Consider the following 26,719-nt stretch of genomic DNA (forward strand, 5'->3'; position numbering starts at 1 on the left):
GAGACTCCACAAGAACTATATCGCCGGCGTCCCTCTATCCGCTAGAGCGCCACCTCCAGCTGCAGAACCTCAAGCCAGGACACAGCCAGCTGCGACATCAACAGGAATACCAGCTAAGTCAGAGGACAAAGTGACATACTCTCTTATTATGTGCAAGAGTGATGATTAAACATAGGATATACTAGAGATAGATGCAAACCCTCCCCCTTTTTATTATTATATGTATATTTATGTAAATAAATATCCTTTATTTTAACTTTTGTATCTATCTTTAATTGCTTTGTCTCGTTGCGTGTCTGCTCCCGATTCACATGCTGATAAGTGGGGGTGTGATTGCTTTCAAAAATAATCATCCCCTAGACATAAAACATGCCAAACACACGTCACATTTCCCCACCTGTCACAATGATGTTGCTACATATTATGTGTTTTAGGACTTTACATGTGATGCTGGTAAGTGATACTGGTCTGTAGTTTCCTGGTTCAGATTTTTCTCCTTTTTTAAATAGGGGGGTGACATTAGCTTCTTTCCATTCCTTTGGTACTCTGCCCTGGTTAAGTGAAGCCTGAAAGAGTATTTTTAATACTGGGGCTAGCTCATTACTTAGTTCTTTGAGTAATCTAGCTGGAATACCATCAGGTCCAGAAGCTTTATTTGGTTTGGTGTTGGCTAATATTTTTTATATCTGTTATGTTGTCTACTTGGTTCAAATTCAGTAATATGTCTTTGTCTCCTGGGGCTGAAAATGCTGATGCAAAGTATTTGTTTAGGATGTTTGCTTAAGTTTCATTATCATTATGTATTATGTTATGTTCATCTTTTAATGGCGCTATGCCTGTTGTTTCCATTTTCTTAGACTTAATGTATGACCATAGGTTTTTATTGTTATCTTTAGATATTACATAGTTCCTGCATGTATTCTAAACTAGAATTTGGTGGTCTGTAAATGCTGCCTATTATTAGGGATGTTGAGGTGGTATTAACCACGATCTTCAAATCCAAAAAACAAAACCTAATAAAACACTCAGAAAGAAACAAAGATAAAAGCACATTCCTTGTTCTGTATGCTAGGACAGATGCTACTTTTTTCTTAGTGCTATTATAATTTAAGTAATTGATTAGCATGCATGCTTGACTAGATTGACTTAGGATCACGCGTAGGACGTAATATTTATTGAGGTAACGTCTGTATTTCATAAGATAAGATAAGCTATAATGGGCACCATGTCACTTTGCTATATGGAAGTGAAACATGGTCGACCTACACATGACAGGAAAAAAAAGATGAATGTCTTCCACCTCCGATGCCTAAGGCGGATCTTTAAAATAAGGTGGCAAGATAAAATAATCAATGAGGAAGTGCTACGAAAAGCAGGGTGCCAGGACATTTGCTGTGCTAACAGTAGACGCCTTGGATGGCTTGGCCACGTTCGTAGAATACCAGAAGGTCGACATTCTGTATGGTGATCTAACAGAAGGCAGGAGAGCCGCTGGTCGTCCACTTCTAAGGTATACTGATGAATGAAAACGCGACATGAAGCTCTTCAAAATCGACACTGGCAACTGGGAAAAAGTGGCATTGGATAGATCCACATGGAAAGAGAGCATAAAGGTAGGGTCCCCGATTGAAGAAACCATACACAACAGTAGTAGAAAGAAGGATGAAAATGCAACGGCGCCTGGTGATTATATATGCCCAACCTGAGACCGCAGCTGTGTATCAAGGATTGGCTTCTTTAGTCACACAAGAAGTTGCAAAGGGAAAAGATCTCCTCTCGAGGCGTAAAAATGTCACAGAATATGGCTGAACCATTGCAGCCACTGTCGAGTTTATATGTTGTTCATTTTTTTATTAATTTTTTTGTAAATATAAAGTTGTTATTGGTGGTTATATCTATTTTCAGATAAGTTTCTCAGAATGAACATTTTATAACCAGGTGTAGTGTTGAAACTATAGTACTGAAGGCATTGTGTATTGAAGTTTATCTTTAGAAGTCTCTAAATGTCTGCAATCATCTACTGTGAACAGCCTCCTTATATATTCCAATGTAGAGCTGTTGTATTAGCTCCCTTGTTTTCAAATGACCATGTGAATGCCATTTCTTGCTTCTTTTCATTCAGTAATTCATTTTGATCAACTAAATGTTGGACATCTTCTTTTCACTTCTAGAACGGAGAGTTCCAAGTGTACACCAATGATCCAAAGAATGTGTACACTCATGATGGTCACCTGTACCTTAAGCCGGTAAAGTCATTTGTTTTGATCAACCGTATTTAAAGTTCAGGGCGAATGCTGTCTTTTCCATTGCTATTAGAGTAGTGACCGGGTTGCCCGAATCAGCCAGGAACACTAATTGTAATTAAATTGATTTTCATCAACAGATCGCTACAGTGAGTGACCCCAGATTTAATGAGAACTTTCTTCATACTGGATACATGGACATGTTGAGTAAGAAGAATTGTCACTGACCATGACCGACTTGTATTTATATCAGTTAAATCTAGAAGTAGATCCATTTTTTATAGAGCTCTAGAGAGAAGAGTTCCATTGAATTGACTAAATATTTAATTTCCAAATAACTAGGCGTTAAACATACACATACTTTTAAATAGTCAGACTATACAAGTTCCGATTGGTACTAATTAAATCTGAGCAGTAGGCTGTTATTTGTTTGTTTGTTCTTTTGACTGAGGTCGTAACTTTAAAATGTACCTATATTACAAAATAAAGTACGGGATATGGAATAGATATAGATCTAGATATAGAGAGCTTCCAATGTTACATCTTTGTTTTTTTATTGTTTCTGTAGCTAGATCCATCTATCAAGTTTTGAGTTACAGATTTCTAATAATCGTTTAATTAATCATTGTCCTATTAACCATAAAAGACATTTTTCATCTCTTTACTTTAAACGGGCTTAATAATGACAGACATGTGCGTGTCTATGACAACGTACATTACATACTTTTCTCTCTCTGTTGCTCCTAAAGCTTTGTTTGGTGAGTGTACACATGATGGAAACAACGGCTGCACAAGAACTGGCGGGGCTGAGATTCTACCACCTGTCATGTCCGGTAAAGTCTTGAGTATTCCTTCCCTTAGGTATGGCACAGTGGAGGTCCGAGCAAGACTTCCCAAGGGGGACTGGTTGTGGCCAGGTATGTTGTTGTGTTTTTTAGCGCCCCCGAAAGGGGAATAGCCGCTTTTAATTTTGTGTGGTCTGTCTGTCCGTCCGTCCCGTTTAGCTCTCGTAAACTAGAAAAGATATTGAAAATTCGACATCATGATATTTTAGATGTTTCAAAGTTCTGATGCAACCGCTACTTTTTTCTTTTCTGGATAGGAAAATTTTTAAAATGAACTATGCAAATAGGTTTTTTTTTCATAAAAATACACCATTTTTTTTTACAGCTATTCACTTTTAATAGTAAAAAAAACAAAAACAAGAGAGACTATTAAGTAAGGGAGGTGACTTTTTACCATATTTTTTACCCATTTATGCAAACGGTTTTAGATTTTTGAATATAATTTCTTTTTTTCAAAATTGTATTACTAAATTAAGTAATTTCTGTCATATAAACTACTGTATAGTATCGATGTCTAAGATCATATAGAAGGGTTTCGAGATCCACCCCGTAGTGTACCATCACAAAGCCAATTACTCAACAAGCTATTATATTTTTATAACACTATACAGTTTAGTCGATGAGACCTGTCTGTTAATAGTTGTCATGTGGTTTCTTTCAAGTACTAAGAAATGTCCAATCCAGTGGCGTAGTATCCATGGCGCGAAGGGGCTTATTGAACCCGGGCCCATGACCATTAGGAGCCCATAGCCTGTGACGTAGAAAACCAATGGGTAAAGGGATTCCTTGCTCCCCAGTGGAGGACACTGAAGTAGGAAAAAAGAACTTTTATAAAAGCTGATTTAAAAAAAAAAAAAAAAAAAAGCTCCTTCAAATATCCTAAATGTTAGACTAGACTGTAACTAGACTGTAACTAGACTGTAACTAGACTGTGTATTTACTTCAAAACGTTAGCCCGTGTTTTCAGCGCGAGTTTATGTAACAACGGCTTGTATTACTGTAGTGTCAGAAACTGCTTTCATCAGGTTTATGGTAATGGTGGCTAATCCTAATCTCACTGTATGTTGGTGGTGACTTTAGTTTATTTCTATGTACGTTGATACAACCATGGATAGGTTTACAAATTTGTGAGAATCAGAAGTAAGCAGACTTGGCTGAACAAATGCCCCAATTAATGGGAAAAAAACACGCCACATTCTTCTTTTGTTATTGAAAACACTTTTAGTCATTTAATACTGTTAGAAGCTGTTCAAGTTTTAAGACACAATTACTTGCACGGAGTCATAACTGAATCAAACTGAAGGACTTTATAACTTGGACAATGAACCTGTTACATACAGAGTACTCGATATTTTATGTCACACACTAAAATTGTCTTATTGGAAAAGGGGGAGACCAGCATATTCTTGAACCCAGGCCTAAGGGTACCTTGCTACGCCACTGGTCCAAGCCTCTTTCATTTGTCGATTGGCTTGCCCTCCAACAGGGGAGTAGTGAGCGAAACGTTCGCCCGGGGTCAGACCCTTCCCCAGCCCACCTCCCAGTTTTCATGAACATCACATAGAAAAATAGGCTGATAAAACAAAAGTATTTCATAAGAATAGAATACAAATAATCTTAGAATGTATTACTTAACTAAAATATCTACAATAATTTTTTTTGGCTCCTCTGTGCGTGTGGCGCCACCCTGGGGGTGGAACCCGGGGCATCGTGCTCACTTGCGCTCCCTCAATACGCCTCTGTCCTCCAATAGTCTTTAATAGACCTATTCATATTAAAATTAGCATTCTCAATTTGTTTCTAGTAATAAAAATATAAAAATATTAAATCTAAACTATACTTGTTACTGAGCAGTTCTTTCAATATTGTTTGCTATTTTGTATCTTCTTTCAGCCATATGGATGGTCCCTAAAGATAGCAAGTACGGAGGCTGGCCAAGATCTGGCGAGATTGACATCATGGAGTCTAAAGGTAAAGAAAAATGAGAGCAGTCTAGATCTATTAGATCTTGGCATAAAAGTGATCATGATTTGAGACAAATATTTATTGCAAGAGATTTTTATTTTACGAAGATCAACCTCTTAGTAGCTAGATTTCTAGAAAGATTTAAAATGGAAAAAAAACAACAACAACAGAAAGAATGATAGATTTGGTTGGATCGATGGATGGAAAGATTTATTTATTCATTCATTGTGATTTCATTGATAGATGGATGAATCTATTAATACATACATACATTCATGAAACTTAATGTCTCTCTTTCTCTCTCTCTTTCTATCTGTCTGTTTTTTCTCTCTATTTTGGAATGAATTATTATCTAATCCCTGCGCTTGTAATATAGTACAATGATTTCATGGTGTCTCTATTACACCTGGTACAGGTAACCCTGGGCCTGATTTCGTTGAGAAGGTAACAAGTCACTTGATCTGGGGCACTTCCTGGGAACACCAGTACTGGGCAATCACATATCACGGAGAACGGTGAGTCAGATGTCCTTATAGAATTGGACTTCTTTCTGTAGGACAAAAAAACAACAACTACAAACCTACAAACCTTCCTTACGCACAGGAATATATGAGCACCGTCTGTTTGCAAAAAATATTTTTAAAATTTCTTATAATATATAGCATTCGAATAAAATCTTTTAATGATTCTTTTATTGTAAAATAACTAGGATAATCTTTGACTTACGACCTACGACTTGTTTTCTGATAGTTCTTCCAGAAGAGAAACATCATTTCAATGTTTTTAGAGTAATTAAAAAAATAATGTCATGGAAATCAAACGCATCCAACATCATTTTATATTCGACGTTAAGAAATAAGAATCAGACAATGATGTAATAAGACTCAGACAATGATGTAATAAGACTCAGACAATTATGTAATAAGACTCAGACAATGATGTATAAAGACTCAAACAATGATGTAATAAGACTCAGACAATGATGTAATAAGACTCAGACAATGATGTAATAAGACTCAGACAATGATGTAATAAGACTCAGACAATGATGTAATAAGACTCAGACAATGATGTAATAAGACTCAGACAATGATGTAATAAGACTCAGACAATGATGTAATAAGACTCAGACAATTATGTAATAAGACTCAGACAATGATGTATAAAGACTCAAACAATGATGTAATAAGACTCAGACAATGATGTAATAAGACTCAGACAATGATGTAATAAGACTCAGACAATGATGTAATAAGACTCAGACAATGATGTAATAAGACTCAGACAATGATGTAATAAGACTCAGACAATGATGTAATAAGACTCAGACAATGATGTAATAAGACTCAGACAATGATGTAATAAGACTCAGACAATGATGTAATAAGACTCAGACAATGATGTAATAAGACTCAGACAATGATGTAATAAGACTCAGACAATGATGTAATAAGACTCAGACAATGATGTAATAAGACTCAGACAATGATGTAATAAGACTCAGACAATGATGTAATAAGACTCAGACAATGATGTAATAAGACTCAGACAATGATGTAATAAGACTCAGACAATGATGTAATAAGACTCAGACAATGATGTAATAAGACTCAGACAATGATGTAATAATACTCAGACAATGATGTAATAAGACTCAGACAATGATGTAATAAGACTCAGACAATGATGTAATAAGACTCAGACAATGATGTAATAAGACTCAGACAATGATGTAATAAGACTCAGACAATGATGAAATAAGACTCAGACAATGATGTAATAAGACTCAGACAATGATGTAATAAGACTCAGACAATGATGTCACTGTGAATATCACGACAGCAAGGCTTCACTTGAGAAAGAAAAAACAAAATTATTTAGACAAGAAACAGATGAAAACCAACAAAAGAAAATAAATGACAATATAGGCGTATAAGTAGACTCATTTAAGGTGACAGTCTCGCTTTGAATCACAGTTTTCTGTTGCACATCTGGATATAACCAAACATTTGATATCGCAATTTTCAATTGGAAGTTCATAAGAAAGCCGCCATTAAGGCTCTTGTCTAACATTTTAATATTTGTGGCATGGTTCAATTCTCGGCCTCTAAAGGTACTTTTGCCTATCCTACAGTTTTCCATAAAAACAGGTTTCAATTAATGGACTACACTTACAAATTGAATAAAAATGAATGTCCCAAAATGCAAATGTGCAAGAATCAAATGTGAATCAATTGTTTGGACCTATTAAATGAGCAAAGTAAAGAAATAGGCCAGTGGTCAGAGGTATCAAAAAGCTTTAACGGACGCTTTTTTATTTATTTTTTATTCAAATTCATCGATTTAGAATATAGCGGAATTTCGGGCTATGGAAATACCAAATGGTTAGCTATGAAGCCTTCCTTACAGAGACTATTGAAATTAAATCCTGCTTTGAAATCTTATTTTCAAAAGAGAAGTGCTCAACCAAAATCAAAAACTTCTTTGAAGACCCGTGTGTTTAATTGTGGCTGCATTTGTACACGACATTGCGGCAATATTCCACACAGAAGTTCTTGTTGATTGAGTACACAACATTGCGGCAATATTCCATACAGAAGTTCTTGTTGATTGAGTACCCAACATTGCGGCAATATTCCACACAGAAGTTCTTGTTGATTGAGTACCCAACATTGCGGCAATATTCCACACAGAAGTTCTTGTTGATTGAGTACCCAACATTGCGGCAATATTCCACACAGAAGTTCTTGTTGATTGAGTACCCAACATTGCGTCAATATTCCATACAGAAGTTCTTGTTGATTGAGTACCCAACATTGCGGCAATATTCCATACAGAAGTTCTTGTTGATTGAGTACCCAACATTGCGGCAATATTCCACACAGAAGTTCTTGTTGATTGAGTACCCAACATTGCGGCAATATTCCACACAGAAGTTCTTGTTGATTGAGTACCCAACATTGCGGCAATATTCCATACAGAAGTTCTTGTTGATTGAGTACCCAACATTGCGGCAATATTCCATACAGAAGTTCTTGTTGATTGAGTACCCAACATTGCGGCAATATTCCATACAGAAGTTCTTGTTGATTGAGTACCCAACATTGCGGCAATATTCCACACAGAAGTTCTTGTTGATTGAGTACCCAACATTGCGGCAATATTCCACACAGAAGTTCTTGTTGATTGAGTACCCAACATTGCGGCAATATTCCATACAGAAGTTCTTGTTGATTGAGTACCCAACATTGCGGCAATATTCCATACAGAAGTTCTTGTTGATTGAGTACACAACATTGCGGCAATATTCCATACAGAAGTTCTTGTTGATTGAGTACCCAACATTGCGGCAATATTCCATACAGAAGTTCTTGTTGATTGAGTACCCAACATTGCGGCAATATTCCATACAGAAGTTCTTGTTGATTGAGTACCCAACATTGCGGCAATATTCCATACAGAAGTTCTTGTTGATTGAGTACACAACATTGCGGCAATATTCCATACAGAAGTTCTTGTTGATTGAGTACCCAACATTGCGGTAATATTCCATAAAGAAGTTCTTGTTGATTGAGGGACAGCATGTCCGTGATCTTGATGTATTCTCTGCTACTTAAAGAATCACGCATGCGACTTACTATTTGGACGACGCGAGTAAAAGAGATGTAGCAGCGATATTCCTTAAATTTTACGACTATTGTGCCGAGTATTTCAGAGAGATGAGCTATTCGACAGGGTGACGCTTTCAGATATATTGCACAGAAAGATCTATTCGACAGGGTGACGCTTTCAGATAGATTGCACAGAAAGATCTATTCGACAGGGTGACGCTTTCAGATAGATTGCACAGAAAGATCTATTCGACAGGGTGACGCTTTCAGATAGATTGCACAGAAAGATCTATTCGACAGGGTGACGCTTTCAGATAGATTGCACAGAAAGATCTATTCGACAGGGTGACGCTTTCAGATAGATTGCACAGAAAGATCTATTCGACAGGGTGACGCTTTCAGATAGATTGCACAGAAAGATCTATTCGACAGGGTGACGCTTTCAGATAGATTGCACAGAAAGATCTATTCGACAGGGTGACGCTTTCAGATAGATTGCACAGAAAGATCTATTCGACAGGGTGACGCTTTCAGATAGATTGCACAGAAAGAGCTATCTTGGAAAACGTTTCAGAAAACCTGCAATTAATTTAATTATTGTATGTTGAGGCCTACATTGTGTGTACATTTTGATCTATTGTAATAAAGTCTAAGCTGTTGAAAACAAAATTGCTCAAAAAAATCTGAGACTGTTTCTTTTAGGTCCATGATCGTCTTGTGTCCCGCTTTCACTCCCCTAATATCTGGCCACCTTATAACTAAATATCTGGCCACCTTATAACTAAATATCTGGTCACCTTATAACTAAATATCTGGCCACCTTATAACTAAATATCTGGTCACTTTATAACTAAATATCTGGCCACCTTATAACTAAATATCTGGCCATCTTATAACTAACTATCTGGCCACCTTATAACTAAATCTACTACATGAACTATCTCATGTCTAACTGTTTTCCTTTCTCCAGACACGCCACTAACTGGTATTCTCAGTTCCACACGTGGCGCATGGAATGGACTCATGACCATATTCTGTAAGTTATACAGTTTAGGATTGTAGATATAGGTCGGTGCACTTGTTGTTTAGCACTGAAAAAAAACAGTTTATAATGCATTGATGGTAAAAGAAAAGTCACTAAATGATCATTACAATGAAGGCAACGGGAAGTAAAAACAGATCAAGTTCTTTGACACGATGCATTACAACAAAAGTTACAAAAAAGTTACAATATCTGTTTTTCTATTTTCATTCATCCTTAAAGTAGACAGCTATTTCACAATAAGCGATGTAACAAGTTGGATGGAATAGTGAAATGTTTACAAACATCAGCTAATCCCCTGAGACTAGGATTCACTAAAGTAAAGGGACATAACTTACACAATCTTAATTCACACGTTTTGTTTTATTTCGGAGTAAAATCGAATGACTCCCCAAAACAATTATAAGAACAAGAACTGGCGGCGCAGACGCAGAAAAAATAGTAATAGAAAAACATTGTATTGAAAAGTAAATACATTTCTTTATGAGTATTTACATTGTTGGAAGCAGGGGAGGGGTTGTGTACAGAGAATTATGTTTAGTTGTTGATTTGTTTTGAGATGTGAGTTATGAATACAAGAATTTTAACACGTGATTGTCCACTGGGTTAGTACCAGACCATTCGTTTCAGAAGGCCTCAACACTGACCTGCAACGTCACAACATGTAGGCAGTAGAGACCAATAGCTCGTTGCCACGTCGTACAGACCTGCATCTGGTGTATCCGATGTACAGAATAAAAGAAGAATTGACAAGCTATGTTATTTAAACTGTTTACAATTTTTTTTAAATTTTGTAGCACTGCTTACGTTAGTAGGCCCATTGCCTTTTTTTTTCTTAAATTGGCAACATTGAAGTTTATTTTAGCGACCTTGACATTGGTTAGTTTATCGTGAAAGTCTGTACATCCCTCCATTAGAACTGTTGATCTAGTAACTCTCTTCATTTTACGACATTCAATATAGCCTAACTCGACATTGGTTTAAGCCTACTATTGTCGTATTTCCCCAGGACATTTGTAGACAACCAACTGATAATGACGGCAGCGCCACCAGCCGGTGGATTTTACGAGCAAGGGAAATTTACCGGAACTAACATTTGGGCTTCTGGGACAAAAATGGCTCCCTTTGATCAGGACGTAAGTCATACTATAGTCGACTTTGTCCTAACTTATAAACAGTATTTGTACACAACAAAATTTTTATTGACAAACATGTACACAAATAAGTTTTTTTTTACTTAACCCTTACCACCTTGCACATGTAAAGTACACCCACTTTGTAGGCTCTGTTTGCGTGCTCCGTCAAACAGCTTAAGGCTTAAACGGAAAGTTTACAAACAGCTTCGGAATTCGATCCCCGTCCCAATAATCAATTATAACAGCTTCTTATAACAACTTATAACAGCTTCTTATAACAGCTTCTTATAACAGCTTCTTAAAACAGATTCTTAAAACAGCTTCTTAAAACAGCTTCTTAAAACAGATTCTTATAACAGCTTCTTAAGACAGCTTCTTATAACAGCTTCTTATAACAGCTTCTTATAACAGCTTCTTATAACAGCTTCTTATAACAGCTTCTTATAACAGCTTCTTATAACAGCTTCTTATAACAGCTTCTTATAACTGCTTCTTATAACAGATTCTTATAACAGCTTCTTAAGACAGCTTCTTATAACAGCTTCTTATAACAGCTTCTTATAACTGCTTCTTATAACAGCTTCTTATAACAGCTTCTTATAACAGCTTCTTATAACAGCTTCTTATAACTGCTTCTTATAACAGCTTCTATGCTGAGTGCTCCGAAACAACAGCCTGCCATAAGAGCTTCCGTTACAAATGTTCACAGTGCAGCTGTTCTTATTAAAGGGGCCGACGAAAAAATCGCCTGTCGTTCAAACGAATAGATCTAGTTATTTCGAATATATAAATACACAAACATAAACAAAGAAATATTTGCCATGTATTACATATATAAACGATTAAAGATTTATTTTCTTTTTGTACAGATATCAATACGACTAGATTATAGGAGAAAAAAAAACATATTTAAAAAAAAACACACTGCGATTGATAAGCCTAAGACAAATATGTTTGTCTAGTACATTATATACAGGCTAGTGACATGCACTTTAAACGAAAAGTGCAGAATAAAAAAAAAGCTTTTCCATTTGATCTGTAAAATGTTTTGTGATACTTTGAACAGATTTCTATCCATCAACAACAGCTTTCCTTTCAGTTTGTAGCAGAAAGCTTGAAGCAAGGTCAATGTCACTAGTTATTGTGTGTCTGTCTTATTGCAGTGATTCTAGTTCTAGTAACATATACGGATATTGGAAAAATAAAACACAGAAACTTGCTACGTGAATGAAAACTAAGACACTTTCAATAGTTTCGATTTGTCAAATAAACAGGCACAGTACAATCTTTAACTAGCTATTTGTCTATCGGAAGATGCTTAAAAGGATGGCTGCCTGGTCGTGCGGTTTGTGCGCTGGACTGTCGTTCGGATTTAACGACGGTCGAGGGCTCAAACCCTGCCCGCTCCCATCCCCCGTCGTCCTGAGGGAGGTTTGGACTAGGAAGTAAACTATCTTCAACTCTGAAGGAACATCCGAAACATGTAAAACATTTTACAAGTGAGAGAAGGCACAATTTTGTTTCTTGACTTTCTCAATTTAGTGATCTGAAATTTCCAGAACTATTTTTAACTTTAATAAAAAAAAAGCGAGTTTTGAAAATAATGATGCCACAGGATATTCTCTGTCTCTATTTCTGACAGTTAATTACAACGCATCTTTATAGTTTTTGTTTGTTTGTTTGTTTTTTTTTAAGTTTTACCTCATCTTGAACGTGGCTGTGGGCGGCACCAACGGCTACTTCGCTGACGGCAATCATTACGGTAACGTCACCAAACCTTGGCACAACAGTTGGCCTCACCCCAAGCTTGACTTCTGGAACGCACATAACACCTGGCTGCCCACCTGGCATGGAGAGAACGCTGCTCTGGTCGTCGACTATGTGGAATTTAAGAGTTTATAAGACGTTCATTGTTTAAATTCTGTTTCGCAAGAAATAATTATTCTGTAAAGACCACCAAAACATATAAACTATTGCTCAAAAAAATTTGTCCTTTAATTTTTTAAAAACTTTTTACCTGTGTGTGTGTGCGTGTGTGTCTGAAGGAGACAATATTTGTGATGCAAATCATAATGTAACTTACAATTTAAAAAAAAGAAATCCTAATATTAATTAAAACTATAGAAAAAAATAATAAACGTGCGTTACAAGTGTAACAAGAATGTTTAAGAGCTCAATTTAATCCTAAAGACGATCCCTGGCCAAAGATCGGTGCAGACGAAGAAATGAGACCTCCAGCTGACAACTACTGAGTCAGATCTGGCCAAATATGCAAGTTGCAACAAGATCACGTGAGATACTGCGTTCATCCTTAATCTTCGGAATTTCATAGACACAACACAGAAACGTAGAAAACAGAAAAGTAAAGGTCGACCTTGCAAACTTTTAAGGGCACATGGTGTAAACATCGGGTGTTTCTATGGGGCCGACGGTGTCATGTGGGGCCGCAACGACAAACAGCCTTTAAAAATGTCGAGGTTCGAAATCCGAGTGCTCAGCGATTGGTCGTTGTGCTGACCACAGGTCACCCTGCTCGTTAACTGTTGGTCGTTGTGCTGACCACAGGTCACCCTGCTCGTTAACTGTTGGTCGTTGTGCTGACCACAGGTCACCCTGCTCGTTAACTGTTGGTCGTTGTGCTGACCACAGGTCACCCTGCTCGTTAACTGTTGGTTAAAGAAACGGATGATTTAAAGTGCCCTATAGATCGCAAGTTCTGAAAGGGAAACTTACTTTACGTACAGGCCTGTGACGTAGCAACACGCTATTGGTCTAAACTACCCACCGGTTGTGACGTTCATCCTATGACGATTGGTCTCGACCCATCCCTGTCGCTTGTAAGAGGTCTAAGCTGGTAGGAAATAATTTTTTTTATTATTTTTTTCAAACGGTAACATTCGAAATTCGTAAAACAATTGGAGATATTCGTCTATGGGGGATACTTATGAATAGCTACCTATTTGTTGTAGAGTGTAGAGCATAGTAAGTATTGAGTAGCTATGTATTTTTAGCACTTTAAAATCAAATTTCTTAGCACTATGTCACTTTTAGTCATTCCCGGATTTAAGGCAGGGCAGGCAGGGCTACTTGTTCCAGGGAAGTCACAAGAGAGGCGTTCAGAAAGTTTTTCTCTATGCATATTTGGTTTCGCATTTTTACCGACAATATTTTTACATATCAAATATTTTTTACAAAGAAGGAAAGGATATTAAATGTTCAAGTCCTCTATTTATTTCTACTAAAATATGGCTCATGCTTTTAGATAGAAATTTTATTATTATTAAATGGATTTTTATAAACGCGTTCAAAAAAGTGTAGAGGAGCCTCCATAGAAATCCTGGGGCCTCCTCTTACTTACATGCGGCCCCCAGTGACCTGTCAATGTGACCTCCATGACATTGTTTAGTTCGTCTAATTATTTTTGTTTCAAAACTATTCTGAACGTATTTCTTTTGATTTCCCTGACTTTGTCTTTAGGTTCCATGACATCGCCCCCACGAATCTTCATGTCATGTTCTCTTCTTTTTTTTTTACCAAACTGCATCAACGAAAGCATGTGGGAGAAGATAGCCAAAGAACGGACAGCATGGAGACAGACTATACGAGCTGGTACGAACTTCGCCGAGGGCAAAAGAAACGAGGCTGCATCAGTCAAGAGAAAGAAAAAAGAAGGCTGCCCTATCAACTAGCCTTAAGAAAGACGCATGTACATGCACGAACTGTGGCAAAATCTGCCGCTCCAGAATTGGCTTGATTAGCCACACCAGATTCTGCCACGTCTCAAGACGAAATCAAAGCCAGTGACTCATCAGGGTGCATCCATTTTCTTCCGAGACAGAAGGAGTCATAGAATATTGTATTGCTTGAAGAATGTCATCCGCTTCTTGACCCTACACATTTGTAGAGACCGATGAAGGTGAAAATCAACAAGAAATATAGCCAGCATGAAGATTTGACCTGACTTTCTAATGACAACAAGTGCATTTCTCTGACTTGACATAGTTTTTGTTCTCCCTCTCAAATGTTTTACTTCGTTGAATTCTTTTTAATTATTTGAAGCGTGTTTGGTGAAGTCCTACTGTTTTGATGTACTTTAAAAATGGCAAGATAAACAGTTGACAGTAGAAGTAATGTGCATCTCTGGTCAAATAAATTGCTTTCAATGTTTAAAGTGTTCCAATCACGAATGTAATCTATCAAGGCCAGGACTAGACGATAAGACAGAATTTAAATATACTTATATATATATATACTAGATCCGTCTACACAAGTTCTTTGGCTTAGTGGCTTAAAAAAGGGTTTCTGGTGCCAACGAACTGTCTCTACAGTGGAGTGGTTCTAGAACCTTACAGAACACATTTCTGACATTTATAATTGTATTCTAGCTCGTGGAAAGCTTGTCGTTTTGTTAGATTAAGCGGGAGTTGGGTCACAAATAAAGAGTGAAAAAGACCATATCGATGTAAAGAGGAAAATTGAAATCGCCGCCACAATATTAAAATTATGTTTTCTTATCTAATTGTTGAAGTAATCACTCTTGAAAATATTCCTTTAGAAAGTTAGAATATTACTATATATTTTTTTTATTTTTGTTGATGTGTTTGTGTAGAGTCAAAATCAATCTTTCGCGGTTGTCTATGTCTGTTTACATTGAGCAGTGAGTCTAAGTCTATTAGAGTTTTGGGTTGTATTCAAATTTACGCTTTGCTTCCTAAAATAGACAACAGAATTGTTTTTTCAAATATTAAACTTTTTTTAAAAACTAAGACTGAAACTAATTGTTTTCACCTTCATCTTTCCCTGTCTGTTTTAACTTTGGAGCACCACACAAGATTTGTCGACCACTTGTCTCCATTTCTCTAAGTCTTTAGCCTTGGATAGAACCTCTTTCAATGGCAGGCCTGTGCATTCTTTTTCTGTCTGCCTCTTTTTCTTTTTCCTGGTACTGTTCACTGAAGGAACGTGTTCTCGAGCCCCTAAGATCTTGTTATTTGTTTTGAAAGAAAAAAATCTGAAAGTTATTTCCATGTTGCTTTGTTGAGTTCGCTTAAATTAGGATTTTCGAGATGAATTTTTTTTTCAATATTTAAGATTAGTTGAGTTTCGAACCCGACTTTTCCTAGTGATCATAATTATCTGTGAAAGATTTCATTTATAAACTAATTAATGTTCTTGAGTATTGAAAAACTAGGTATTTTAAAAAGTATGTAATATATCTTTGTGTGTCTTTTAGCTCGGCAGCATCAAATGTCTAATCTTCTACCTTTGTGGCATTGAGTAATTGTTTTTAGTTGGCAACAGAAGATTTTATTTATTTTATTTTCTAATCACTTAATCTTCCTCTTTTTATTTTCTTATGCTTTTTCTTTCGGTTTCATTTTAATGCCCCACATTTCTCCATATATCTTCTTTTTTTTTTATCTTTTGACATTTGAATTGCTCAAAGAATGTAAACCGTATCTTTGTAGTCAAAATTGAAAACAAATAGCAATTTGTAAAAATCTTTTTACTTTGATGAACTTTAAAGAGAAAACTAATTAAATTCTGTGTAAAAAAAATTGACATACAAGTTACATTGTATAAAAGAAAAAAAAGGTTAATAGAATCAAAAGCGTATGTTTGCACTTTTAGTGCAGTGATGACGGCTCGTCTTGTGATGAAGAGGAAACACTTTGGATTAGGTTATATTTAAAACCTATCAATAATTAAATGAATAATGAAACTCTTTGTCTTAATTAAGATGTACCATTGTCGATCAAGAGCCTGTCCAGAAAATATGTGAACCACTGCTCTACTCTGCTTTTAGTATATATTAAAAATGATGTTTTATAAAGTACTTTTATTTGAGAGCTACAGGTGAGTGTTGTTTCCCTTGCTTTGTAGACCCAATAGTCTTATCATTACATTTCGTTACAGTTTGTCTGTTAGGAAGCAAAACATGTCTGCAATAGATCTCATTGTATTGGCAATGTTCTTCAAGGAATCAAAGCAGCGATCCACGTTGGTGTTCGCCTCAGTCAATGAGGCATTACATTTAGATCTCGCCATGTGCCCAACATGTGCCCAACAAAGCAGGCTTCAGATCAATTGCCAGATCAGAGCGTATAAATAGATCATAGAACCGGATACACTCTCCGGGTGTCATGAGTAATCCATAATAAAATCAACAATTCATTATTGACTTTGTCCATCTAAAAAAACTTACCAAATCGATGTCATATTACTTTCTGTTGCCTTCCAAAAAAATACTTTCAATTGTTGATGCTGGTATGAGAGCCACCTAATGGGTCTAATAGATAAACAAGTAGGCTGGCACACACACACATGTGACTCATTTGAACTTTTTAGTTAATTAAGCGTTTAAAAATTTCCTTTTTTTTTTTATTACTTTCAATGTGTTTCATTGAATATTTTTATTTAATGTTAAAATTATTTACCATCTAACAAGAGAAAAATTTGTAACTTTAATCAATAGCATGTTTTAATTTAACTAAGTTTTTTTTTACATATTTATATATGTGTTTGCACCTATGTAGATGTATACTGAATGCTTAGTAAGCATGTCATTTCACAGCTGACCTACAACAGTACTCAAAGACTTGAAATCGCTGGACTTTGACTAGAACTATTCTGCGACATTTAAATCCAAACGAACTAATATTTATTAATTTCTTTGGTTTCAGCGAATTTTTCGCTGACTCTGTAACCTAGAAATGTTACTCTAACCAACTTAGCTGGTTTTGACAGTATGAGTATGACTATATTTAGTCTTGTTAATAAATAAATACTCATGTATATATGTTTACTTACGTGAATAGGATGAAGCTTCAGGTATTATTGTGGGCACTTGTCCACCTGGGCGTTGCTCTGTCTGGACAAGTGAACATTGAATACAACAAACCTGTCTTAAAGTTGACATTACCTTGTAAGTACTTTCTAAAACATAGTTTTATTTGTATACTATTTGGTAACACATTAAAATAACTTTTTATTCTAAAGTGTCATGACATTGTCGTAAACACCTAAATCTCCTTTCTATTCTCAGCATTCACAACATCTGACGTAGGTCGGGTCAGTTTCCGCTACACAATAAATAGTCTCCAGAAACATGGAGTCGGTGTTCTTACTAGTAAGTAACCCACTTTAGTTCAAATGTACCGACAAGATAAAAGTGAATTTAACAATTACATAACTGACATGACTCGACTAAGACTTGGGAGTAACTCTAGCCTCTAGTTATAGGATGTGCTCAATGGTTATTAAACATCAAAATAAAATGTACATATATAATATCATTTTTATTATCAAGCTGAAGGCTGGCAATATCAGACCAGCGATGTCTCACTAGATGGCGCTGATGAAGTCTCTGCTTACGCCGTCATCTACGACCTACATGGAAATTTAAAAGAAGTCACTGACAGTTCCTCCCTGAAAATAGGTAGACAAATAAATAGTTATTAATGCTAGTTCATTCATCTGAGATCTAGTCTGGGCTTATTATTCATGTGTTTTCTAGGGATAATTTGTAACACAAAGATTGTTCGTTTAACAGTTAACCAGGGCGCCATTCAGATCCCTTCTCCAAGACGAATCAGGGCGGTCCTCTTCAGAGATGATTTCAATACATACAACAAGGCAAACTGGCACCCTGAGGTCTCCATGTATGGAGGATACGTACGTAGGATAATAGTATTTGGATGGTCTAGCTATATCTATTGTTTGATTAAATTCCGTATTGTGATTTGGAAACGAAATTCATTATTTGCACATTTGGGGAACAACAACAACAACAACAACAAAACTATTCTAGAAACATACAATCATAATGTTTATATCTTTCTGGATACAAAGTTGTATTTATATATCTTTTTTTTTGGGGGGGGGGGAGGGGGAGCTACTATTTTGTATTTATGAAATGTTATTTCTATTTTAGACCAGTCAGACTATTTACATTTTTTATTTATTTGTTTCAACTCTTAGAACGGTGAGTTCCAAGTGTACACCAATGACCCCAAGAATATATTCGCACGAGATGGTCACTTGTATCTTAAGCCGGTAGGTCAGCTCACCTGTTTAAAAGAAGTCCGTGTCTGAGAGTGTGTAGATAAGGAAAGCATTCTTGCAGGAAAATATTAAGGCTCAATTTTCACCAACATATTTTATGAATCTATTACGACTGTATGCTAACTTCTTCTCGGTATGGAAAGTGCTAATGGACAAAACAGAAGCTAATGTAGCTCTATTTGTCAAAGTTCTTGAAACTTATTTCTGGGAAGAAGTTGCCTGGCTTTGTCTTGCAACGAAAGCTACATGGCTACTGACACGACCTGTGGTTCACTTTTTTAAAGAATCTTATCTTATCATATCTTATCTTATAGAATACCTTTGTTTCAATTTGTCATTAAACATTACAACTGAATACTTTTGGTCCCCATCGTCCCACACAAAATGTAATTTCCCTGCTCTAAAGATTACAAAAAGTACTTGGAGCATTTCTTCTGCATTGCCCAAGTTTATGTTTGTTTTGGGACGTCATTGTCATTGAAACTGCTTCAGTTCACACAGGTTTAAAGACACTGAGAGTTGCATAGACAAAGTCTTACATTTAATCCATCGATCCTTCTAGTACATTGACTAATATTTTTGACTGATTGTGTAATGTATATCTGATTGTGTAATGTATATCTGATTGTGTAATGTATATCTGATTGTGTAATGTATATCTGATTGTGTAATGTATATCTGATTGTGTAATGTATATCTGATTGTGTAATGTATATCTGATTGTGTAATGTATATCTGATTGTGTAATGTATATCTGATGTCTGTCGTTTACTGGCCTTTCTTGTATTTAGATCACCACAGTCAGTGATTCAAGATTTAATGAAAACTTTCTCCACACTGGACATATGGACATGAGAAGTAAGGACAATTAGTACATTGACTTTTGGCATCCTTGAGGCTTGGTGGCCGAGTTGTATATCGCTTAGCTTCTGAACCGAAGGTTCTGGAGTTCGAATCCCGGTAATGACCGGATTTTGAACATAGTGCAGACCTGCAATTATTACCAGTTTATAGTGTGTGTTCTTTCTTTGTTCTCTCTCTCTCTCTCTCTCTCTCTGTCTCTCTCTCTCTCCTGCTGATGACAGCTGAAACTAGAAAACAACACACTAACCATTGGCTTTCTGGAGCAGGCTATACAAATGTAACATACGCAATCACTGCGCATCTCTTATACTTCTACAAATAAAACACGCAAGACATTCTTGTGCAAGATCACTGACCAACATAACTAATCTCTTACAATGTCGATACTTTTATGTATGCTCTATTAGTCATAAGTTCAAAGTTCATTGGTTATTGGCTTGATTTTGGTACGCGTTTTGACCACAGCCCTGTTTGGCGAATGCACACAGGCTGGGAATAACGGCTGCACGAGAAATGGCGGTGCTGAGATCCTCCCACCAGTCATGTCCGGTAAGGTCAAAAGTGCTCACACAATGAGGTTCGGTACACTGGAGGTCCGAGCAAAGATCCCCAAGGGTGACTGGTTATGGCCAGGTAAGAAAAAAATATTGTTTGTTTATTATTTCTATGTTTATATAATTACCAAAAGAATTGAATAGACTTTCAAAGACGAGTTGATAAAAGAAACAAACAAATATAAAATTACGTTTGGTTTAAACAAATTTGATTTGTCAATATGTATATAAGTAAAACTTCCTTAAATAGATCCCAATTCTTAAGTAACATCCAATCAAAATTGTAACTAAAATTAGTGCCTAAAATAAAAATTGACAAACATATTTAAAGAAAGAAAAATTTCAGATTCAAGCTTGTCTAGACATTGAAATGTGTTCTATGTTTTTTTGTTTTCATTTTCTATTAGTACTATAAGTGGATCTTTTTTTAGAACCTTAAGTAATTACATGTGTATTTATATATTACATCGCTTTTCAGCTATCTGGATGTTACCAATAAATGACCATTATGGAGGCTGGCCTAGATCTGGTGAAATTGACATTATGGAGTCCACAGGTAAGAAACACTGTCGATTTCGGTTGATGACACCACATCGGGTATCAATGATTTGAGTCCAAATAACTGGCTAGTCTGATGACACGCGAACGTTGTCTGTGTTAGGGAAGGGTTCCATTCTTAAACGTTCGTTCGATTCCAAACTTCCAACGAATGGTTGTTCTGGGTAATCGAATAAGAAGTATCTGAAGTTTGTTTTCCTAACAAAGTGTGCAATAAATACTGTTTGGTGTCTAACTTTTCATTCCTATTTGGCTCACATATTAGGCAAATACTTTTCAATGTATGTACAGACCAACAAGGAGTTTAATTAAAATGTCTGAAGCGAAAAAAGTATTATTTAAGCTCTTAATAGATTCTCATAATTATAATCTAAATGACCCGGAAAATGTTAACTTTTAAATGTTTTTTTAAATTAAAAATAAAAGTTCAAACTTATTTCCAGGAAATACTGGACCTAATGGAATTGGCCTCGTGACTAGCACCCTTCACTGGGGACCCTCACCTGACCAAAACAGATTTAGTCTAACTCATGGTGAAAAGTAGGTCAAATTAAAGCTAGTCATTAACTCGCTTCTAGTGAGTAGAGACTAACGATAGAGATATATCTTCTTTCAATGACTTTTCAATTAAAATTTCTGTATATGTTATTGTCATCAGGCGTTCAGCAGACTGGCATGCAGACTTTCACACTTGGCGCCTTGAGTGGACTCCGGATCATATCTTGTAAGTCTGCGATATTTGTCAGAGCTAGTGACCCAGTGAGAATAAAGTGGTAACAATAGCAGTTTGAATGACCTCACTATTAAAAAAAAAACAAAAAAAAACACGCACATAAAAAAAAGAAATAATGCATTTCCTACCTCTCCAACAATGCACTTATTGTATCTTTAAATATATCGCATTCTTAGACTAAAACAACTTAGAGTGTATCTGTCGTATCGTCAAGCTGAGGACGAACGAATTTCTAAAATATATTTATCGAATTTTACCCCTATTAAATGTACTGTAAGTACTGATCAAGGTATTTGCAAATTAACCTTTACATACTTCAAACAGTATTTATTCATTGGTCACATCCCCAGTAACAATTGACTAAATATTAATAAGCTAAACAGAAAAATATTTTTCTAAATTTATTTTTAAAAAGATACCAAATATAATATTTAATAAAAGAAACTAAATACAACCTATCCTATTAGAGATTTTCATTTCTACTGGAAAAACTACAAAAACTAGTTTTGTGTGTGTGTTTGTATAAATGGTGTACAGAATAAAGAAAGTTTTGGTAAGCTCTCTTTTAAAAAAAAAATTAAATTTGGTGTGCACTTTCAATCCAATGTTCCTAGCTCCTACGTTTACAAAATAAAATAATTTCAATATAGAGCTCACAGACCTATGATAGAGATAGTATAGAGCTCACAGACCTATGATAGCGATAGTATAGAGCTCACAGACCTATGATAGAGATAGTATAGAGCTCACAGACCTATGAGAGAGATAGTATAGAGCTCACAGACCTATGATAGAGATAGTATAGAGCTCACAGACCTATGAGAGAGATAGTATAGAGCTCACAGACCTATGATAGCGATAGTATAGAGCTCACAGACCTATGATAGAGATAGTATAGAGCTCACAGACCTATGAGAGAGATAGTCTAGAGCTCACAGACCTATGAGAGAGATAGTCTAGAGCTCACAGACCTATGAGAGAGATAGTCTAGAGCTCACAGACCTATGAGAGAGATAGTATAGAGCTCACAGACCTATGAGAGAGATAGTCTAGAGTTCACAGACCTATGAGAGAGATAGTCTAGAGCTCACAGACCTATGAGAGAGATAGTATAGAGCTCACAGACCTATGAGAGAGATAGTCTAGAGCTCACAGACCTATGAGAGAGATAGTCTAGAGCTCACAGACCTATGAGAGAGATAGTCTAGAGCTCACAGACCTATGAGAGAGATAGTATAGAGCTCACAGACCTATGAGAGAGATAGTCTAGAGCTCACAGACCTATGAGAGAGATAGTCTAGAGCTCACAGACCTATGAGAGAGATAGTCTAGAGCTCACAGACCTATGAGAGAGATAGTACGAAGATCCATTACTACCATTGAAGATATTGTGAGATCAATTCTTTCTTTTGTTGGCAACAGTAGAACTTTATTTTGCATCCTTAACATTTAGTTTTGTCCTGATACTCTGCAATAGGTCTTATTCTGTGGTGTAATCTAAACATCCAGACGTGATACTCTGCAATAGGTCTTATTCTGTGGTGTAATCTAAACATCTAGACGTGATACTCTGCAATAGGTCTTATTCTGTGGTGTAATCTAAACATCCAGACGTGATACTCTGCAATAGGTCTTATTCTGTGGTGTAATCTAAACATCCAGACGTGATACTCTGCAATAGGTCTTATTCTGTGGTGTAATCTAAACATCCAGACGTGATACTCTGCAATAGGTCTTATTCTGTGGTGTAATCTAAACATCCAGACGTGATACTCTGCAATAGGTCTTATTCTGTGGTGTAATCTAAACATCCAGACGTGATAATCTGCAATAGGTCTTATTCTGTGCTGTAATCTAAACATCCAGACGTGATACTCTGCAATAGGTCTTATTCTGTTGTGTAATCTAAACATCCAGACGTGATAATCTGCAATAGGTCTTATTCTGTGGTGTAATCTAAACATCCAGACGTGATACTCTGCAGTAGGTCTTATTCTGTGGTGTAATCTAAACATCTAGACGTGATACTCTGCAGTGAGTCTTATTCTGTGCTGTAATCTAAACATCTAGACGTGATAATCTGCAATAGGTCTTATTCTGTGCTGTAATCTAAACATCCAGACGTGATACTCTGCAGTAGGTCTTATTCTGTGCTGTAATCTAAACATCCAGACGTGATTCTTTGTATAATTATGATACTTAACTTTTCAGAAAACAAAAGCACAAATTACCAGTCGATATGCGAATCTGGAGTAATAAGTGAAAATACTAAGAAAAAAATATTAATGTAAAGTCTCCGGTAATTAGTACATACATTGGTTATTCAAATAATGCACATAATTCAAAGTCTAGATTCGACTTTAACTGTTTGAATTTTTTTTTAAATTTCAGAACTTTTATTGATAATCAACAAATAATGTCAGTTGTCCCCCCTGCTGGTGGATTTTGGCAGAAAGGTGGATTCGGCGGAAATAACCTTTGGGCTTCCGGAAGTAAAATGGCTCCCTTTGACCAAAATGTAAGTGTCTATAACATTTTAAAAACTACTCACTCCAAACTAAGCATTATCCAGTAGCACATTTTGATATTTCGTAATAGTGTCCTAATGGTGGGTTTCCCGTAGAAGTGGATTTTGTTGTCATAGTTTGTAGATTTAATCAGACTTGATCGCATTCCTTCCACTTTTCTAAACATTTCAAAACTTTAATAACAAATTAATAATATTTTTTGGCAATGAAAGACAGCATGAATCCGCAACATTTTAAATAGCACAAGATTTACATGATACAAATGTACACTACTTTATGTACATGACATATGTTCTGATAATAAACCAGAATTAGATCTAACTTTGGTGTTTATATTTACTAAAGCTATACAATTAAATAAGCGAAATGAGATATAATAAGATTTTTTTTAAACAAAGCTTATCTAAGGAGAAGAACGCTACATTTACAGCCATATATTTTCCTTTTTCAATATCAAATGAAATTTAATAACTACCACTACTTAATTAACTAATTCGTTAACATTTTGATTGATTTATATATTTTTTTTTGAAGAATAAATAATTGTGCAAGGTTTGAACTTGATCCTCGAATGTGAAGTGGGAGAAATAACGTGTTCAAAACTTGTACCAGACAGACAGACTGACAGCTTTAATTATTAACAATAGTAACAATGTCTTTTATTTTCATTCAATTTTTTTTTTACCTTTAGTTTTACCTAATGTTCAACGTCGCCGTGGGCGGAACCAGTGGTTTCTTCCCCGATGGTAATCATTACGGAGGTGTCACCAAGCCATGGAGCAACAGTTCCCCTCACCCAATGTTGGACTTCTGGAACGCACATAATGCCTGGCTCCCAACCTGGCAGGGAGATAACTCAGCTTTGATCATCGATTGGGTGGAATTTAGAACTTAAGAAACAAACTCAGCACTCTGATTGGGCTAATGAATATTAAACACAATCAAACCAATGTAGTTAATAATAATAATAATAATAATAATAATAATCTTTATTGTCCGTATGGAAATTTGTCTTACAATTTGTGCATTTTCTTTGCTATCGGTGTCTTGTATCTCTTTTGTGAAATCCTGACACATAGGGTGATTCTTTATTTCGTGGATCTTGTTAGCTTTTTTTATAGATGTTTGTCTCAAACAACTGCCCAAGTGGGGTTTGTTTGTTTCCAATGATTATACCAGCAGTATTTAGGATTCTATAAAGTTTATTTTTATTTATTAAAGGCAACATCTTATACATATACATTTGAGAGTGTGTGTGAGAGTCACTGAGAGAGGTGAGAGAGAGAGTGAATGAGAGTTCATTTTATTTCTCCGGAAAAAGAAAGATAGATAAATATACAGACAGACAGACAGACAGGGACAGATAGATAGATAGATAGATAGATAGATAGATAGATAGATAGATAGATAGATAGATAGATAAATAGATAGATAGATAGATAGATAAATAGATAGATAGATAGATAGATAGATAGATAGATAGATATTCACATGGATCGCACCAGGGGACATAAAACTGCAATGCAAGGCCCTCAACTCCCTGGATGAAAAAAAAAGTGCTACAATCGTATAACTACTGAAAATCCTTTAGCCGATTACAGTATCACTTTTTTCCCCATCCTACGCATTAGAAAATAGTCCTGTATTCATTGGTCACATCCCCAGTAGCAATTGACTAAATATTGATAAGCTAAAAGAGAAAAATATTGTTCTAAATTTATTTTTAAAAAGATACCAAATATAATATTTAATAAAAGAAACTAAATACAACCTAACCTATTAGAGATTTTCATTTCTACTGGAAAAACTACAAAAACTAGTTTTGTGTGTGTGTTTGTATAAATGGTGTACAGAATAAAGAAAGTTTTGGTAAGCCCTCTTTTTAAAAAAAATTAAATTTGGTGTGCACTTTCAATCAAATGTAAGTATTCTTGGGTTTTTCTTTATTGAAATATTTGATAGGCTCTATGTTACTTTTTGGCCGTAACAAACAGACCAATTTTAACGAAGCCCTATCGTAATTTTGGCCCACAAATTATAGTACGTTACGTTCAATTAGTAAGGCCCGCTTACATCGACATCCCAGACACAAACACATACATTCTGACCTGAGAATTCTAGTCTCACTTTTTTTCACACCTTCCCACCCACCCTTAAAAATAATTCGGCCTACAATCACTGACTTTTTTCTTCGGCTTCTTAATTCAATATCAAAGTATTTCAGAAACTCTGTGCTGCTTTTGGGTTGTGCCCCTTTGCTGTTAACACTCTGGCGTCCCAGCATTCTCTAGCCCAAGAATTCTTTCATCTTTTTTTTTTTTTACCTCCACCCTCCAGACACAAAATACTATTGTTCTACCTACATTTCCTTTTGTTTTTATACATTTTTTTACAACCAAAAAAAACAACAACAAATTCAGTCAATTTTCACGTCTTATGACCAAAAAGAAGATTGCTACTATATAATGACTACACAAGCATCCCGTATGGGAGACGAACGTATGCCAAAGGCAGTCTTTTTTGGTGAGCTAAAAGATGGTCGACGTAGCAGAGGCGCCCCACGGAAACGCTTCAAA

At 35.8% G+C, this 26,719-nt stretch overlaps 2 protein-coding genes across 2 annotated transcripts in view; both read left to right on the top strand.

Moving 5' to 3' along the window:
- Positions 1-12,828, top strand: part of LOC106072966 (beta-1,3-glucan-binding protein-like) — a 36,175-nt gene extending 23,347 nt beyond the window's left edge. Inside the window, exons 6-13 of the mRNA XM_013233433.2 lie at positions 2,172-2,246; positions 2,384-2,450; positions 2,993-3,160; positions 4,982-5,059; positions 5,469-5,568; positions 9,635-9,700; positions 10,716-10,842; positions 12,538-12,828. Of these exons, the coding sequence (XP_013088887.2) occupies positions 2,172-2,246; positions 2,384-2,450; positions 2,993-3,160; positions 4,982-5,059; positions 5,469-5,568; positions 9,635-9,700; positions 10,716-10,842; positions 12,538-12,744 (888 nt within the window). The 3' untranslated portion in view covers positions 12,745-12,828. The remainder of the gene's footprint in view (positions 1-2,171; positions 2,247-2,383; positions 2,451-2,992; positions 3,161-4,981; positions 5,060-5,468; positions 5,569-9,634; positions 9,701-10,715; positions 10,843-12,537) is intronic.
- A 4,782-nt stretch (positions 12,829-17,610) lies between these two features.
- On the top strand, positions 17,611-25,093 carry LOC106072965 (beta-1,3-glucan-binding protein-like). The gene is made up of 12 exons (XM_013233430.2): positions 17,611-17,767; positions 17,888-17,971; positions 18,152-18,280; positions 18,395-18,516; positions 18,823-18,897; positions 19,698-19,764; positions 20,236-20,403; positions 20,803-20,880; positions 21,326-21,422; positions 21,541-21,606; positions 24,007-24,133; positions 24,835-25,093. Exons 1-12 carry the CDS (start codon positions 17,641-17,643, stop codon positions 25,036-25,038), a joined length of 1,344 nt encoding a protein of 447 aa, XP_013088884.2. The 5' UTR covers positions 17,611-17,640; the 3' UTR covers positions 25,039-25,093.
- Positions 25,094-26,719: the final 1,626 nt, after the last annotated feature.

This window comes from Biomphalaria glabrata, chromosome 7 (genome assembly GCF_947242115.1).
Source record: "Biomphalaria glabrata chromosome 7, xgBioGlab47.1, whole genome shotgun sequence".
Classification (NCBI taxonomy): Eukaryota; Metazoa; Mollusca; class Gastropoda; family Planorbidae; genus Biomphalaria; species Biomphalaria glabrata.